The following is a 20,734-nucleotide window of genomic DNA, read 5'->3' on the forward strand; positions in this document are numbered from 1 at the left end:
GTGATTTCTTATGTTAACATTTATCATTGTAAGTGTTAATGGCAGTGATTTCTTATGTTAACATTTATCATTGTAAGTGTTAATGGCAGTGATTTCTTATGTTAACATTTATCATTGTAAGTGTTAATGACAGTGATTTCTTACGTTAACATATATCATTGTAAGTGTTAATGACAGTGATTTCTTAAGTTGACATTTATCATTGTAAGTGTTAATGGCAGTGATTTCTTAAGTTAACATTTATCATTGTAAGTGTTAATGGCAGTGATTTCTTATGTTAACATTTATCATTGTAAGTGTTAATGACAGTGATTTCTGAAGTTGACATTTATCATTGTAAGTGTTAATGGCAGTGATTTCTTAAGTTAACATTTATCATTGTAAGTGTTAATGGCAGTGATTTCTTAAGTTAACATTTATCATTGTAAGTGTTAATGACAGTGATTTCTTAAGTTGACATTTATCATTGTAAGTGTTAATGGCAGTGATTTCTTAAGTTAACATTTATCATTGTAAGTGTTAATGACAGTGATTTCTTATGTTAACATTTATCATTGTAAGTGTTAATGGCAGTGATTTCTTATGTTAACATTTATCATTGTAAGTGTTAATGGCAATGATTTCTTACGTTAACACTGTATCATTGTAAGTGTTAATGACAGTGATTTCTTAAGTTAAAACTACATCATTGTAAGTGTTAATGACAGTGATTTCTTATGTTAACATTTATCATTGTAAGTGTTAATGGCAATGATTTCTTATATTAACATTTATTATTGTAAGTGTTAATGGCAGTGGTTTCTGATGTTAACATTTATCATTGTAAGTGTTAATGACAGTGATTTCTGATGTTAACATTTATCATTGTAAGTGTTAATGGCAGTGATTTCTTAAGTTAACATTTATCATTGTAAGTGTTAATGACAGTGATTTCTTATGTTAACATTTATCATTGTAAGTGTTAATGGCAATGATTTCTTATATTAACATTTATTATTGTAAGTGTTAATGGCAGTGGTTTCTGATGTTAACATTTATCATTGTAAGTGTTAATGACAGTGATTTCTTAAGTTAACATTTATCATTGTAAGTGTTAATGACAGTGATTTCTTAAGTTAACGTTTATCATTGTAAGTGTTAATGACAGTGATTTCTTAAGTTAACGTTTATCATTGTAAGTGTTAATAACAATGATTTCTTAAGTTAACATTTATCATTGTAAGTGTTAATGACAGTGATTTCTTAAGTTAACATTTATCATTGTAAGTGTTAATGACAGTGATTTCTTAAGTTAACATTTATCATTGTAAGTGTTAATGACAATGATTTCTTAAGTTAACATTTATCATTGTAAGTGTTAATGACAGTGATTTCTTAAGTTAACATTTATCATTGTAAGTGTTAATGACAGTGATTTCTTAAGTTAACATTTATCATTGTAAGTGTTAATGGCAGTGATTTCTTATGTTAACATTTATCATTGTAAGTGTTAATGGCAGTGGTTTCTTATATTAACATTTATCATTGTAAGTGTTAATGGCAGTGATTTCTTATGTTAACATTTATCATTGTAAGTATTAATGACAGTGATTTCTTATGTTAACATTTATCATTGTAAGTGTTAATGACAGTGATTTCTTAAGTTAACACTACATCATTGTAAGTGTTAATGGCAGTGGTTTCTTATATTAACATTTATCATTGTAAGTGTTAATGGCAGTGGTTTCTTATATTAACATTTATCATTGTAAGTGTTAATGGCAATGATTTCTTATGTTAACATTTATCATTGTAAGTGTTAATGGCAGTGGTTTCTTATATTAACATTTATCATTGTAAGTGTTAATGGCAGTGATTTCTTATGTTAACATTTATCATTGTAAGTGTTAATGGCAGTGATTTCTTATGTTAACATTTATCATTGTAAGTATTAATGGCAGTGATTTCTTAAGTTAACATTTATCATTGTAAGTGTTAATGACAGTGATTTCTTATGTTAACGCTGTATCGTTGTAAGTATTAATGGCAGTGGTTTCTTATATTAACATTTATCATTGTAAGTGTTAATGGCAATGATTTCTTATGTTAACATTTATCATTGTAAGTGTTAATGGCAGTGGTTTCTTATCTTAACATTTATCATTGTAAGTGTTAATGGCAGTGATTTCTTATGTTAACATTTATCATTGTAAGTGTTAATGGCAGTGATTTCTTATGTTAACATTTATCATTGTAAGTATTAATGGCAGTGATTTCTTAAGTTAACATTTATCATTGTAAGTGTTAATGACAGTGATTTCTTATGTTAACGCTGTATCGTTGTAAGTATTAATGACAGTGATTTCTTATGTTAACATTTATCATTGTAAGTGTTAATGACAGTGATTTCTTACGTTAACATATATCATTGTAAGTGTTAATGGCAATGATTTCTTATATTAACATTTATCATTGTAAGTGTTAATGGCAGTGATTTCTTATATTAACATTTGTCATTGTAAGTGTTAATGGCAGTGATTTCTTATGTTAACATTTATCATTGTAAGTGTTAATGAGAGTGATTTCTGATGTTAACATTTATCATTGTAAGTGTTAATGACAGTGATTTCTTATGTTAACATTTATCATTGTAAGTGTTAATGACAGTGATTTCTTAAGTTAACATTTATCATTGTAAGTGTTAATGGCAGTGATTTCTGATGTTAACATTTATAATTGTAAGTGTTAATGACAGTGATTTCTTATGTTAACATTTATCATTGTAAGTGTTAATGACAGTGATTTCTGATGTTAACATTTATCATTGTAAGTGTTAATGACAGTGATTTCTTATGTTAACATTTATCATTGTAAGTGTTAATGACAGTGATTTCTTATGTTAACATTTATCATTGTAAGTGTTAATGACAGTGATTTCTTAAGTTAACGTTTATCATTGTAAGTGTTAATGACAGTGATTCTTTTAGGTAACATTTATCATTGTAAGTGTTAATAACAATGATTTCTTAAGTTAACATTTATCATTGTAAGTGTTAATGACAGTGATTTCTTATGTTAACGCTGTATCGTTGTAAGTATTCATTGCAGTGATTTCTTAAAGCTGACATGAATTAATAAGTATAGTATAATTCTATATGTCCGCCATATTAGTTGGATATTCTATTGTTATATGTGTATCAGGGTTCGCATGGTATATAAGGGGACGATGTTTGCTACGCTTCACTTCACATCAGTGTCTTCGATTTACCTGTGCGGGTAGTTTCGACAGGTAACACATACATCTCCGATACTAATTTATAGGACATCAAGGAGAAATGAAATCACGTTTTGAAACACCATGCAGTGCTCAAAATTACAATACACATATCGTACAGTAGTAAATCATTCTAAAAGCTTTGAATAAATAGATATAGAATGCCTTTTCTTTACTTGAATGTGCGTACATTTGCAGTAAATATGTCAAAACTATACAAGAACGCGGAGAAATATTTCATCTATTATCTATTGATAAAATGGAATAAGCAAAGGGTATAAAATATACACCATTCACACTTACTTCAAGCAAAATGCATAAACATAAATACTACTGTACTTATGCACATGGCATGTATGCTCGTCATGAAAACGCATCGAATACGGACGACTATTTACCTGGGTCTACTCGTAATATCTGTAAAGGGTCGCAGATGTACGTGTACACTTGTCGAAAATACTCTAAGTAGTAGTAAAACTTCCTTGATTTGCATAATCCATGAATCCATGAATTCCAACAGTAAATACCACTATCCATTGTATAGACTGTGACACACTTAGCCCGTACCGATCAGCTATCTTCAATCAGGGGAAGTATCAGAGTATAATACGTACAATGTATTGTGCATGAATCATTATACCGTATGATTTACTGGTCATAGTATTGCAGATTTATAAATCAGGAAATCATTTAGGTACATAAATGGTTTATGCATATATAATTTGCACATGCAACACTGTATGGGATGAGAGAGAGAGGGGGGGGGGGGGAATTCAAACGATGATCTTTGTAATAATCGCGCTCTTACTAAGACAAATAATATGTTAATTCAATAAAAGAGAACAGTTACACAATATTGTTCTCATTAATTGATAATACAGATTTATTTGATTAATCTAAAGCACGAAATAATTAAAAATTAAACATATCTTTAAATAATGTTATTTTCATTAATAATTTGGCATTCAATAGATCTATGTCATTTTGCGTTATTACATTCTGCAAATTGTACTAATGCAAAATGTAATAATCGAGTTTATCATATGCGTTGTTATCAAGCACATGGAATCAAGGGGAGGGGATAAGAGTGTTTGTCCCTCACCTTAAATAACAATATCCATTATTTGTTATTTTGTAATGCAAATAAAAGATATATTGGGTGACAACCCACCTCCCCCCACTTGACCCCAGCTTGAAAGTTCTGCTATAATAGTAGAAGGTACACACCACCATCAATTAAGAAAATTAATATATCATGAGGCACTCATAGTAGAGGACTCTAACCAACCCATCCCACCCCCAACGATTGAAGAAAATGAAGTGTAGGGGGACATTATTGAGGCAGTCAAAGTGAAAGACTTTTTAACCCTTCACCCCACATTAAGACATTGAACATCGGACAAAACATCTTGGTTTGTTTGGTTTTTTGTTTTTGTTTTATTTTATTGTTGTTTTCGTTCATCTTTTTTAATTATTTTTTGAATGGCGAAAAATTTTGAAGAATCCAAATTTACATTTTTTTCTTCCTGTTGTACCCCACACCCCATGAAAAATGACGATACATGTCTGGTTATTACATGTACATTTTGCTTTGCAACACATGTATGTATTCTAATTGTATGGTGTAGAATTGCACCCTTCACCAATTTTTACTTCTTTTACACAGTGTAAAGAATGATAAACCAAATTCACAAAACAAAATGCGTAAAGACCAAGATATTTCAAGCGTAGGAACTTCATTCACGAATACATAAATGTATGTATTCAGAAAAATCGCATGCATGCATTGCAGGACTATATTATATGTGTGTTTTAACGTTTCTGTAACATGCCATTATGATTACTTTGAGGCTTGAGTGTAATTTATTCATAAATGTTTTCATTTTGTAGATCTGGCGCAATGGATATATAATGAAAATAGACATAACGCTGTACTTCGAAATTGCAAATTCAAATGTATTCGATAAGATGTTAGTATTCATAAATCAGTAAAGTTCGTGTTGAGGTTTTATTTGATATGAAACAGTGTCAATATACTGTAATGCATTAGTAGAAGTATCAATATCTATATGATCACGAAAAAACATTATATACTTTATATCCGGATTCATATACCGATTTAGATATCAATAAAAACAAAGTATCGGTAAGATGTTAGTATATCTCCACCTTGCATTCATAAATCAGTAAAATTCGTGTTGAGGTTTTAGTTGATATGATACAGTGTCAATATACTGTAATGCATTAGTAGGATATACATAAGGCAAGAGTATAAACCTTTTCCTTTTTCATTATTAGTATCAATATCTATATGATCACGAAAAAACATATAATTCATATCCGGATTCATATATCGATTTAGATATCATTAAAACAAAGCTGCATAGTTTGGGGGAGGGGGTTCTATTGAGTCTGATGGAATTAAAAGAAGGAACCCCACATTTGCATTCAAACTAGATGTACATTGTACTTCAAAATGAATTCGTTTCTGCTCTGACTGAAAGCATGCTTCGAAATTCGGAAACGAATCTTGCATACAAAATAATTGATAGGGGAACACTTAAATTCGGGCTCCTTTGGAATTTAATAAAATGCAGATATGCACCTTTCTTTCAACACGAATTGATATGTTATTTTAGGCACGTATACAGGGGGTTGGGGTGGGCAGGGAGGCTGACCTGCTCTCCCCACTTTCTTGACAATTTACTTTTTTCCGTTATTCTAACATACAAAGTCAAAATTTTCTACATGTACACTTCAAACTAATATTTTTTTTTTAAAACAAATTTGTAATGAATTCATTTATAAGCATCAACTCCTGTAAGTTTCCAATATATTGGCAATCACCAATTTCTAAATAGCTGGAAATTTTTAATGATTGTAAGCTTACATTAAATCAGTGATCAATTGTCTTTCCTTCTGTGAAATGATGTATTGTACATCGAAGTAGGACGCTCTCTCTCTCTCTCTCTCTCTCTCTCTCTTGTTCAATCAATGAATATGGACATACATAGACCGTAAATAATTATATGGTTCCCAAAGAGACAATAAAACTATATTTCCGTTTATATATTTCCTTTCATATGTGTATTTGTGTAATCAACTGTTTATTATGGATTGCAATTGTAATAACGGTATTTTCACAAAGGTGTATATTTCGATCATTATTCCCTTATTTCTATATCGAAGTTTGCATATGATCATTGATAAATTTTGAATTGTGCACGCAGTATATCCAACCAGATGCTCAGTGTATATGATTAGATTCCCAATTTCTATAAACTGCAAAACCTCGACCAGACAAGCATTCAATACAGGAAAAAATTTCGACTCTGACATCTCCCCTGATTGAAGACGCCCTGTTTGGCACGGGTGAAGTGTGTCGCAGTCTGTATAATGGAATGACAACGTGTTGTAAATTTCTAATGATATACAAATGGAGTTTATCATTTTGTTTCGTGGAATTATCAGAATAAAGAGAATCTAATATTTTCGGTAAGTGCACATCTCCGATACCTGTTGAGTAGACGTCCGTATTTGATACGGTATTTTTTGGCTAATATGCCATGTGCATTACATATTATGCATATGGCATGCACCTGTATTTTGCAAGAATTGATATAAATAATATATTTTATGCTCTTTGCTTATTCCATTCCATCAGTATGTAATTGGCAAATGAGTTATCCGCATTTATTTCATAAGAAACTGCAAATTCTTGCATTCACTTGCAAGTATGCAAGAAAGCTTAATTTTTGTTGCTGCATTTTTGTCTAAATTATCTAAACGTTGGATTGGTATACAATAAATATTTTGTAATTATCAGCAAAGTATAATGTTTTAAAATGTGATTTGATTTGTTTCTCATTCCCTATATATTACTATCGGAGATCTGCACTGGTCGAGTCCACCTAGAGAAATCACTCAGGTGTGACAATCACATTTGAGGTATATACGGGTAGAGTAAATTAGGCTACCTGAGATAAATATGGCGGATAAGATGAGAAAAGTGTACATATGTACTACTTCGTGTCAGCTTTAAGCTAACATTTATCATTGTAAGTGTCGATGACAAGTTAACTGTCGGTTAAGGCTAACCAACCTTTGCACAGCTGGATCCTTCCGGTTTACTTTTGGTGACAACCGTACTGAGTAGACACCATGACGATATGATGTTATTGCATAAAATATTGACATCAGAATGTCTATAATTTGTTAATAAAATTGAAGAGTTCTGGGGAGATCCATATAATTCCAAAGAGGGATGTACGTGATATTATCAGAATCCATGACCACAAACTGAGAAAAGTCAAAATTTGATTACTTATATCTGAACATTTATCGAGCATAGATGTTTAAAGACTGTTGGTTTTTAATAAAATAAAAAAATCAAATACAAACATATACTAGAAATTGTATTGGTTTATGAAAATTATTTCAAAAGTTAGTTAGATTCAAAATTTAGATTTTAGTATATTCTTTGTTTATGGTCTTGATGCTTATTATTGAAATATTGTAGTGGTATAATTTCTGTATTTTCGACTTACGAATAAGGGCGTAAAACAGTGCATTTTCTATAAGTATATGATGCACCTATTTCATTTGTTTGGTGACTTTTATTCCTTTTTTGTCGTTTGGGTTGGGATAATACCTGTTTCTTTGTTGTTTAGGTTTGGCTAGTGCCTACGTCTATGGTAATGGACTGGTGATGATTGAGATATACTTCTCCAGACGGTTCACCAGGGCGACAGCTTGTGCCTTAACTGGTGTCAGCGTAGGGACATTTATCATGCCTATCCTTGTGGAAGCTTTCTTAGAGAAATATTCTCTCTCAGGTGCCATTCTGATTGTGGCCGCCATATATCTCAATGGCTGTATTTGTGGAGCTCTATATCGGCCCCTATCATTCTATGCTGAAAAGAGGTCATCTGATCCAGAGCAAGTTCCGATCGCCATGGAGAAACCTGAAGCCAATGAAAATGATGTAAAGCAGTTCGAGCCTGTAGAAATTCAGACTAAGGAAGGGGTCGATGTGGCTGGTGATATAGGGAATGGGGATGAAGTGGAAAAGAGGCTCCTGTCTGAAAATGAGAAGGGGGAAGATACTGCAAATAAAGTCGCAAAACCAAAGGACATCCCAAAAAGGCCTGTTTGGACTTTTCATATGTGTGGAAGAAAAAGAACATTCCCAGCTTTATTCCAGTTTTATGTTCTCAAATTGCCAGTGGTGCTGTTCTTCACTCTCTTCAGTTTCTTGGTGTTCGTAGGATATTTCAACTTCATTTTATTTTTACCATTGGATGCCATGTCGCGTGGAATCACTAAATACGAGAATGTTGCACTGGTTTCCTACACGGGAGCAGGAGATCTATTGGGGAGGCTCTTAGGGGTGTTTGTAGGAGATCAACCACGCATAAAACGATACAAAATTCTGGCCACCTGTTCGATACTGTGTGGGGTTAACATTATCCTGTTTGAGATTGCTGGTCAAGTTTATTTTTGGATGAGCATTCATGCAGCTCTTTATGGGTTTTTTGGAGGTGTTGTTTTGGTTCTCAATACTAAAGTCGTGGAAGACTTCGTTGGACCTCAGTTGTTCCGAACGGTCCTGGGTATGGTGTTGTTCTTTCAAGGACTGGGGGTAGCAATTGGACAACCACTAGAAGGTATGTTGTACTCACTAATGACTCAGACAATGACTGACAACCATTAGAAGGCATGTTGTACTCGGACAATGAATGACAACCATTAGAAGGTATGTTGTACTCACTAATGTCTCAGACAATGACTGACAACCATTAGAATGGTACATGTATGTTGTACTCAGACAATGACTGACAACCATTAGACAGTATGTTGTACTCACTAATGGCCCAAACAATGCCTGACAACCATTAGAAAGTATGTTGTAGTCAGACAATGACTGACAACTATTAGAAGGTATGTTGTAGTCAGACAATGACTGACAACCATTAGAAGGTATGATGTACTCACTAATGACTCAGACAATGACTGACAACCACTAGAAGGTATGTTGTACTCACTAATGGCCCAAACAATGACTGACAGCCATTTAAAGGTATATTGTACTCATTAAGGACTCAGACAATGAATTACAACCATTAGAAGGTATGTTGTACTCAGACAATGACTGACAACCATTTGAAGGCATGTTGTACTCAGACAATGACTGACAACTATTAGAAGGTATGTTGTAGTCAGACAATGTCTGACAGCTATTAGAAGGTATGTTGTACTCAGACAATGACTGACAACCATTAGAAGGTATGTTGTACTCACAAATGACTCAGACAATGACTGACAACTATTAGAAGGTATGTTGTACTCAGACAATGACTGACAACCATTAGAAAGTATGCTGTATTCAATAATGACTCAGACAATGACTAACAACCATTACAAGGTATGTGCTACTCACTAATGACTCAGACAATGACTGACAACCACTAGAAGGTATGTTGTACTAAGACAATGACTGACAACCAATAGACGGTATGTTGTACTAAGACAATGACTGACAACCATTAGAAGGTATGTTGTATTCAGACAATGACTGACAACCATTAGAAGGTATGTTCTACTCAGACAATGACTGACAACCATTTAAAGGAATGCTGTACTCAGACAATGACTGACAACCATTAGAAGGTATGTTGTACTCACGAATGACTGACAACCATTAGAAGGTATGTTATACTTACTAATGATTCAGACAATGACTGACAACCAATAGACGGTATGTTGAACTCACTTATGATTCAGACAATGACTGACAACCATTAGAAAGCATGTTGTACTCACTAATGACTCAGACAATGACTGACAACCACTAGAAGGTATGTTGTACTCAGACAATGACTGACAACCAATAGACGGTATGTTGTACTGAGACAATGACTAACAACCATTAGTAAGTATGTTGTACTCACACAATGACTGACAACCAATAGACGGTATGTTCTACTCAGACAATGACTGACAACCATTAGAAGGTATGTTGTACTCACTAATGACTCAGACAATGACTGACAACCATTAGGAAGTATGTTGTACTCACACAATGACTGACAACCAATAGACGGTATCTTGTACTGAGACAATGACTGACAACCATTAGAAGGTATGTTCTACTCAGACAATGACTAACAACCATTAGGAAGTATGCTGTACTCACACAATGACTGACAACCAATAGACGGTATCTTGTACTGAGACAATGACTGACAACCATTAGAAGGTATGTTCTACTCAGACAATGACTAACAACCATTAGGAAGTATGTTGTACTCACACAATGACTGACAACCAATAGACGGTATGTTGTACTAAGACAATGACTGACAATCATTAGAAGGTATGTTCTGCTCACTAATGACTCAGACAATGACTGACAACCATTACAAGGTATGATGTACTCACTAATGTCTCACACAATGACTGACAACCATTAGAAGGTATGTTGTACTCACTAATGACTCAGACAATGACTGACAACCACTATAGTGTACTATCATAGATAAATCTAAATCAGCGATTGGGCAACCATTAGACGGTATGCTGTACTCAGACAATGACTGAAGACCATTAGACGGTATACTGTACTCAGACAATGACTGACAATCATTAGAAGGTATGTTCTGCTCACTAATGACTCAGACAATGACTGACAACCATTACAAGGTATGATGTACTCACTAATGTCTCACACAATGACTGACAACCATTAGAAGGTATGTTGTACTCACTAATGACTCAGACAATGACTGACAACCATTAGAAGGTATGTTGTACTCACTAATGACTCAGACAATGACTGACAACCACTATAGAGTACTATCATAGAGAAATCTAAATCAGCGATTGGGCAACCATTAGACGGTATGCTGTACTCAGACAATGACTGAAGACCATTAGACGGTATGTTGTACTCAGACAATAACTGACAACCATTAGAAGGTATGTTATACTCACTAATGACTCAGACAATGACTGACAACCATTAGAAGGTATGTTGTTGTCAGACAATGACTGACAACCATTAGAAGGTATGTTGTACTCACTAATGACTCAGACAATAACTGACAACCATTAGAAGGTATGTTGTACTCAGACAATGACTGACAACCATTAGACGGTATGTTGTACTCACTAATGGCCCAAACAATGACTGACAACCATTTAAAGGGATATTGTACTCATTAAGGACTCAGACAATGAATTAAAACCATTAGAAGGTATGTTGTACTCACTAATGACTCAGACAATGACTGACAACCATTAGAAGGTATGTTGTAGTCGGACAATGACTGACAACCACTAGAAGGTATATTGTACTCACTAATGGCCCAAACAATGACTGACAACCACTAGAAGGTATGTTGTACTCACTAATGGCCCAAACAATGACTGACAACCATTTAAAGGTATATTGTACTCATTAAGGACTCAGACAATGAATTACAACCATTAGAAGGTATGTTGTACTCAGACAATGAATGACAACTATTAGAAGGTATGTTGTACTCAGACAATGACTAACAACTATTAGAAGGTATGTTGTACTCAGACAATGACTGACAACCATTAGAAAGCATGTTGTACTCACTAATGACTCAATCAATGACTGACAACCACTAGAAGAAATGTTGTACTCAGACAATGACTGACAACCATTAGAAAGTATGCTGTATTCAATAATGACTTAGACAATGACTAACAACCATTAGAAAGTATGTTCTACTCACTAATGACTCAGACAATGACTGACAACCACTAGAAGGTATGTTGTACTCAGACAATGAATGACAACCATTAGAAGGTATGTTGTATTCAGACAATGACTAACAACCATTAAAAAGTATGTTGTACTCACTAATGACTCAGACAATGACTGACAACCACTAGAAGGTATGTTGTACTCAGACAATGAATGACAACCATTAGAAGGTATGTTGTATTCAGACAATGACTAACAACCATTACAAAGTATGTTGTACTCACTAATGACTCAGAAAATAACTGCAAACCATAAGAAAGTATGTTGTATTCAATAAAGACTCAGACAATGACTGACAACAATTAGGAAGTATGTTGTACTCACACAATGACTGACAACTATTAGATGGTATGTTCTACTCAAACAATGACTGACAATCATTAGAAGGTATGCCGTACTAAGACAATGACTGACAACCATTAGAAGGTATGTTGAATTCAGACAATGACTGACAACCATTAGAAGGTATGTTCTATTCAGACAATGACTGACAACCATTTAAAGGTATGTTGTACTCAGACAATGACTGACAACCAATAGACGGTATGTTGTACTCACTTATGATTCAGACAATGACTGACAACCATTAGAAGGTATGTTGTACTCACACAATGACTGACAACTATTAGATGGTATGTTCTACTCAGACAATGACTGACAATCATTAGAAGGTATGTTCTGCTCACTAATGACTCAGACAATGACTGACAACCATTGGAAGGTATGACGTACTCATTAATGACTCAGACAATGACTGACAACCACTATAGAGTACTATCATAGAGAAATCTAAATCAGCGATTGGACAACCATTAGACAGTATGCTGTACTCAGACAATGACTGAAGACCATTAGACGGTATGCTGCACTCAGAGAATGACTGACAACCATTAGACGGTATGCTGTACTCAGACAATGACTGACAACCATTAGACGGTATGCTGTACTCAGACAATGACTAAAGACCATTAGACGGTATGCTGTACTCAGACAATGACTGGCAATCATTAGAAGGTAAGTTGTACTCGCTAATGACTCAGACAATGACCGACAACCACTAAAACGTTTGTTGTACTCACTAATGGCTCAAACAATGACTGACAACCATTAGAAGGTATGTTGTACTCAGACAATGACTGACAACCGTTACAAGGTATGTTGTACTCACTAATGACTCAAACAATGCCTGACAACCATTAGAAGGTATTTTGTAGTCAGACAATGACTGACAACCATTAGAAGGTATGTTGTACTCACTAATGACTGACACCCATTAGAAGTTATGTTGTAGTCAGATAATGACTGACAACCATTAGAAGGTAAGTTGTTGTCAGACAATGACTGACAACCATTAGAAGGTAAGTTGTACTCACTAATGACTGACACCCATTAGAAGGTAAGTTGTACTCGCTAATGACTCAGACAATGACTGACAACCATTAGAAGGTAAGTTGTACTCACTAATGACTGACACCCATTAGAAGGTATGTTGTAGTCAGACAATGACTGACAACCATTAAAAGGTATGTTGTTGTCAGACAATGACTGACAACCATTAGAAGGTATGTTGTACTCACTAATGACTGACACCCATTAGAAGGTATGTTGTAGTCAGACAATGACTGACAACCATTAGAAGTTATGTTGTACTCAGACAATGACTGACAACCATTAGAAGGTATGTTGTACTCACTAATGACTGACACCCATTAGAAGTTATGTTGTACTCAGACAATGACTGACAACCATTAGAAGGTATGTTGTACTCAGACAATGAATGACAACCATTAGAAGGTATGTTGTACTCAGACAATGACTGACAACCATTAGGAAGTATGTTGTACTCAGACAATGACTAACAACCATTAGAAGGTATGTTGTACTTAGACAATGACTGACAACCATTAAATTGTATGTTGTACTCACTAATGTATCAGACAATGACTGACAACCATTAGAGGTTACGTTGTACTCAATGGACAACGCGAATGACTGACATCCATTACAGAGAAACACCATATTTGGAATGTATATAACTTATGCATATGTTTGAGATTGTTATTTCCCAAGTTCTTGAGTATCATTAACCATTAGAATATCTATAAAGTATATAACCTTAGTAGATAAATACGATTCATTCGGAGACCATTTTGAGGTACATGTACTTTTGGGAAAGGAAGTCATGGTATTTGTTAATGTCATTTGCCTTCTCAATGGCATAGAAATCGAAATCATTTGATATTGTTTGTTAAAAAACATCTACACTGTTAATATTTCCTTTTGTCTATAGGGATCAATCATGTTAACCTAGTTTTTTTATATTGTGATATTATACGATTAATCACACGTCATTAGATCAACATGGAAAAATCAAAACCCGAGACTGGGTCCACAAGGTGACCTGACCAAGGAGGCGACTAAATGGGGCGGTCCTTCGAATGAGACCGCTTAAATGTAGGCCTATGCCTTGCGCTTACGGCCTTTGAGCAAGGATGGATCTTTATCAATACCCTCGTTACCACACCTGCTAAGACACGAGGCCTCGGGTTTTTTCAGTCTTATCCCAAGGATCGCCCATTTTGTCGCATCTTACGACAAGCAAGGGGTATTGAAGACCTATTCTAATCCGGTTATCCACGGGGTATGGCATTTTCAAAGGACAAGCGCATATCAAATGCTTATATCATTGTTCCTAATTTGTTCATCTGTTTGCTTGACCCATATGGGTGTAGTTTGCAACAAAATATTATTATCAAGATAATGTACAGAATATACTAGTACACTAGGGAATAATCGATTTTCATGGGGGCCAATTTTCATGAGTCATTAAGTTACCGCAAACACTGTTGATTCTACTGTGTATATTAATTGATATACATGTATACAATTACACATTACGTATTGGTTGTCCACACATTCAGACGTAGAGATTCCACACGAAAGGGAGGGAAACAAGGACGTGATATTTTTTTTAAATGAGAGGAATGGGCTATGAAAAAATATATCTCGACAAGTCTACCCCCTCAACGTTTTGGTCTAGTATAGAGCTGCCGTCCAAAGGTATCTGCGGGTGGGTGGGGTGGCTTTGCCCCTGGGGGAGCCAGAATCCTAAGATGTGATATAAAGAGAACTTTAAGCTTTCAGGGCTGAAGACATTATTTAGAAATCGGCAGGGTAACTTGAGTTCGCCTTCTTACACTGAACGCGCTATGGTACACTTATGATATACAATAAAACTTAAAACCACTCTTTCTTTTTATGACAATTTTCTGGGTCCCTTTATGCATTTTTCAGCTCGTCATTTTCAGTTTATGGATTACATTTGAATATCGATAAATCTAACTTAATAAAAAAAATTAAAACGAGTAGTGCACTGCGAAAGTGTTGAACAAATGTAGAAAGAATAAGAGTTGCTACAGAGTTTACAATACTGTATTAATAAACATAATTGTCGGTTTAATGTTTTTACTCAAGAAGTCTGTATATTTATTTCGGTTCAATTTTAGTGGTCCCTTTAAATTGTAAAAGTCAGCCGTCGATTGTAAAAGTAAGCCTCTTCGTAAAACTCAACTAGTATGCGTTTCTTGAGAATTATTTATATATCCCTTGGTTTAATTTTTTGCAGCCCCTCCCCCCTCCCCAAAATCATGCATTATTTTTTTATTGGCTATTATGATGTTTAAAAAAATCTACTTTTTATTTCAAAAACAAAAAACATCTGTTGAGGCAAAAGGTGTAACGTGATGAAAAGAGGTGTGTGTAGGGGGATTTGAATCCAAGAAATACAAATAGATGGACTTAAATCACAGCTCAATGACGAGCAGATAAGTTTGACTAGAAAGAAATTTACTGATGATGTATTTTGCCTCATTAGATAAAGGTGTGTCTCTGTTTGTAAGAGGGGATATAACTTCACCTATGAAGGCTAATTATATGGTTAAATTTACTCTTAAAATCACTAAACTTCAGGAGCTTCCAGGAGCTTCGCCCCCTGGGCCCCCACCAGGGCTTTGCCCTGGATCAACTGGACCCCCTGCCTCTGGAAAAAATTCGACACCCCCCCCCCCCAACCAGAATTCCTGGATCCGCCCCTAGTACGTCTATTATGTTTCAAACCACTTGAACCTCTTTTATAATTATCAAAGAATAAAAACACAAGGCTTCTAGTTCATTTCATTGTTGCATGCATACCTGGGTTTAAAATGTTAACTCGTACAGATAACTTGATTCATGTTTAAACTTTACAAAATGTCATTGCATCATGATACATCGAATTTAAGTTTATTGTGCTGGAGGTTTGCGTCTTCTTTTATCCTAAAAATGTATGAAGTTTAATATTATACAGCTTCATTCAATCAAACACAAACAGGTACAGCACAGAGCATGGTGAACGTACCGACAATTCGGAATTACATGTGTATCTGCATTAATGCAGATCTGTAGATCTCTGGGGAAATATTTGGCCATACCAGAGAGCTACAGATCCAACTCTTATAAAACCTTCGATTTACGGTACAGGTCGCTCTATTCTGTCATCATACTATAAAAAAAAAAAATTAACATATTTTCTGAGTTTTTGTCCAAACATCTATTAAAGCCCCATATGAACCAACAAAATCACAGCTTCAAATGATTTTTGTTTGTAAAGATAGCCAAATTAAGCAGCAGTCAATTCGAACCCCGTTGATTTTTATATCTATTCATTCGATCAAATATAAAGTACGTATTCGGTCTTCATTTACGATAAACATGAATACTGGGCGTAGATATTGATAAGTAATCATGAAGGACATACGTATGGCTCCTGTCTCCGATTAATCTTTTCAATACTGACATATAACAACAGAGGTTGACGGAGGTAGAACTTGGAATTGTTTCATCTAAAATATTTAACTAACAAGAGGTCCACGGCATACCATTAAAGAAGATCTATGCGATTTAAATAGTTTACACATAAACACTATAATATACCAAGTTTGGCTCCGCCTGGAGTCAGAACGTCTAACTCGGATATCATGAAATTTACAATTTTGGTAGAGGCCTTCCAGCTCTTCATGACTAGGTCTATGCATTTAGTTTTTCTTACAGATGTAAAGTTGTAGGGAATATTTGTTTTAATTGGTCAATTTTTGCTCCATCTTTAAGGCCCCGGGGGTGCAGGAGTCCTGAAATTTATACTTTATACCCTCTTGTCCCAAAGTTGCTTCATACCAAATTTGAAAAAAACTTAAATGGTAGTTATCAGGACGAAGTTAGGAATGGTCAACTGTTTACGCACAGCCCACTACCACTTGCAATAGGTCAGGTGACCTAAAAATATTTATTGGGATATTAGGTCACATAGACTTTACTGTTTTAGAAAAAATACGAGTATGGAAATGAACCAGAACAACTCTATAATGCTTGGACAACTTGAACATTTCTGTACATTGCATCGGTTCATCACTATTTCATGTATACAGATATGTCACGAAAAGGTTTCCGTATAGTATGCTCGTGTGAAAGTCAGCCGTTGAAAGTAAAAGTCAGCCCTTCTCGCAAAAGTTCATTAGCAAATGAATGTAGCACAACCTGCTTGTAGAACAAACGGAAAATAGACCTCCGGCAAGTGAACAAATATGTACGTAAACAATAACTCGAAAATACTATCGAACACTTACACAACTACAAATACCATGAGTCTTAAAACGTGACTCTACATGCAAGACTTAAATGATACCAAAAATTGAACTTACCCCTACCCGAGATTGGTTATAGTACACAAAAGCTAGCCACACCTCGTGCTGGTGTAGCAAAGCGTGCTACTGTGGACCCCAACTCACTCACCAATATGCAAGGGTATTTATAGTAGGCAAACAAAACACATAGAACATCCCGGGTTAATCCCATTATTGACCTGTAATGACTAAATGTTGAGGCGCCATAAAGGGTTACAAAATTTGAGGTACCCCATAGAAATATTTATTTACATAAGAAAATACATTTATTGTTTGTGACAGTGGTGTACTTGAATATGTATGGTAAGGGTATTAGAAATGATTCGATTATCTGCTTATTCTAATTAACAGGCAAAATACGAGATGAGACAAAGTCCTTCACAGCTTTGAACATCATCAACAGCATCTGTATGATTGCAGCAGGGGTGCTTCTGTTCATGTACCCTTTCGTAAAACGGTTCCAGGAAAGGTCAACAAAACAGGCCGAAAACATGGAGTTTCAAGTCCAGAAGGAGGCTTAGTGATACGGAAAATTCGCTTATTCTTATCCAGAAGGAGGCTTCGTGATTACTAAACTCGCTTACACTCGTCCAGAAGGTGGCTTCATGAATAATAAACTCGCTTACAGTCGTCCAGAAGGTGGCTTCATGAATAATAAACTCGTTTACTCTCGTCTAGAAGGAGGCTTCATGATTAATAAACTCGCTTACACTCATCCAGAAAGACGCTTCGTGATTACTAAACTCGCTTACACTCGTCCAGAAGGTGGCTTCATGAATAATAAACTCGCTTACAGTCGTCCAGAAGGTGGCTTCATGAATAATAAACTCGTTTACTCTCGTCTAGAAGGAGGCTTCATGATTAATAAACTCGCTTACACTCATCCAGAAAGACGCTTCGTGATTACTAAACTCGCTTACACTCGTCCAGAAGGTGGCTTCATGAATAATAAACTCGCTTACAGTCGTCCAGAAGGTGGCTTCATGAATAATAAACTCGTTTACTCTCGTCTAGAAGGAGGCTTCATGAATGATAAACTCGCTTACACTCGCCCAGAAGGTGGCTTCATGAATAATAAACTCGCTTACAATCGTCCAGAAGGAGGCTTCGTGATTAATGAACTCGCTTACACTCGTCCAGAAGGAGGCTTCATGATTAATAAACTCGCTTACACTCGTCCAGAAGGAGGCTTTGTGATTAATGAACTCGCTTACACTCGTCCAGAAGAAGGCTTCGTGATACAGAAAACTCGCATACAATCTTTTCCGTTACCATGTTTACAGCTTAACAGTAGCAATGCAGATATCGAACGTTTTATTTTAATTAACTCTCTCATTTTCACTAACTTTAAATGTTTGTCAATTATAAAGTCCATGTGTTGTGATTATATATTGTTAGCTTGCCTAAAGTTGCTTGGTTTTATATGTTACCTTTCCCTTCACTACGTGTTGAAGTGTGATACTGAAATTTTGCTGGCAACCTTATGAAGATATCTTAAGACTAAAATATATCCTAGCAGGGTGTTATGACATATCCTAAACTTACTCCAGTTTTTCAAAGCTATCATATCTTAAGAATGTTTTTAGGAAATATCTTAACTTTAAGACCTCACGAGACTGGTCTCTTAAGATGCGTCTTTTGTTTGGATACAAGCAAACATGACTGTTGCTTTGTGGTAAATTCGACAAAAAAGACTTTTCAAGAGAAATTGGTTATTTATATGAACATTTGTTTGTTAATAGGAAAAACTTCCATTCCATTAATGTGCAAGCTGTTTGTGATTCACGGCTAAAGTTTTTAATCATTGTTCCGAAATGGCCCGGAGGTACCCACGACTCATTTGTTTGGAATAAATCGTCATGGAAGGTTTTATTTGAAAATGGAACTATTTCGGATGGATGGCTACTTGGGGACAGTGCCTGTTCGTTCATGACTCCTTACACCTGTCTTAAAGATCCAATTTTAAGTTAACACCCCTAATTGTAAACCGCCTGTCAATCAAACATTTAACAATATATCTCAGGTGGAGTGACATCTGTAGAAACTGAGGTCCAGAGCTACCCCAGAGAGGTGTTTTGATAACAATAACAGCCAGTACCTACAGCCATTCTTTAGATCTTGAGGAAGCCCTGTATTCTAGAGTTTTGATAGAATTGACCAGTCCACAACTGCTATTTCCTCGTAATTCAATTGTTTTTAAAACGATCCCTGAACAATGCAATTTTGATATAATTGTAATTTCCCCCTCTATATACATGTATTTAAGGAATGACTTTGATTCTTGTCAAGTTATACGAGGATAACCTGGTTTGGGTCAGTTTACGCTTTATAATCCGCTTCACGGATTATGAAAAAGCGTAAACTGACCCCAACCAGGTTATACTCGTATAACTTGCCCCAGAATTGTAGTCATTCCTTATAATTTAATGCAGGAGACAAAGATATTAACCTTCGTTTAATAAAATGTACATAAACTCGGAAAAATACATGTCAACTGAGCCACGCAATGATTCACTTAGCAACAACGACGAAGCATCTACATGTAGCTGTGAAGGTCGCCATCTTATCTCGTTGTCAATTTGTCTTAGTTCAACAGAGCCTAGCCTATTTATTAAATGATTGTATCGAAGGTGAAGTTTGTCATGACAGAAAATATGTGTAGACTATGCATGCAATGCTTATTTCGCTGCCCTTTAGAGATCGACTTTGAAGTCGCTCATCTCCGACAGATTGAAAAAATACGGGAAATTGCATTGTTTAGACCTAGATCTACCCAAAGTAAGTCTTCAAATATCAGAAAATGCAATAATTTGCGGCTTTTAACTCGGTGAAAATTTATATGACATGAAAACTTACCCTTGCATGCAACATTGTCACTAATAGTAAATCCAACACAAGAAAATATGTAAGCAAGTGACAAATCACGATTCACATGTCAATGTGACTTACGTCATGTGATAAAATGTG

At 35.0% G+C, this 20,734-nt stretch overlaps 1 protein-coding gene across 1 annotated transcript in view; it reads left to right on the plus strand.

The window, feature by feature from the left end:
* The window catches only part of LOC125659831 (monocarboxylate transporter 12-like), a 46,496-nt gene extending 27,317 nt beyond the window's left edge, over nt 1–19,179 (plus strand). The window contains exons 5-6 of the mRNA XM_056150459.1: nt 7,924–8,919; nt 18,119–19,179. Of these exons, the coding sequence (XP_056006434.1) occupies nt 7,924–8,919; nt 18,119–18,288 (1,166 nt within the window). The 3' untranslated portion in view covers nt 18,289–19,179. The remainder of the gene's footprint in view (nt 1–7,923; nt 8,920–18,118) is intronic.
* Nucleotides 19,180–20,734: the final 1,555 nt, after the last annotated feature.

This window comes from Ostrea edulis, chromosome 9, assembly GCF_947568905.1.
Source record: "Ostrea edulis chromosome 9, xbOstEdul1.1, whole genome shotgun sequence".
Taxonomy (NCBI): domain Eukaryota; kingdom Metazoa; phylum Mollusca; class Bivalvia; order Ostreida; family Ostreidae; genus Ostrea; species Ostrea edulis.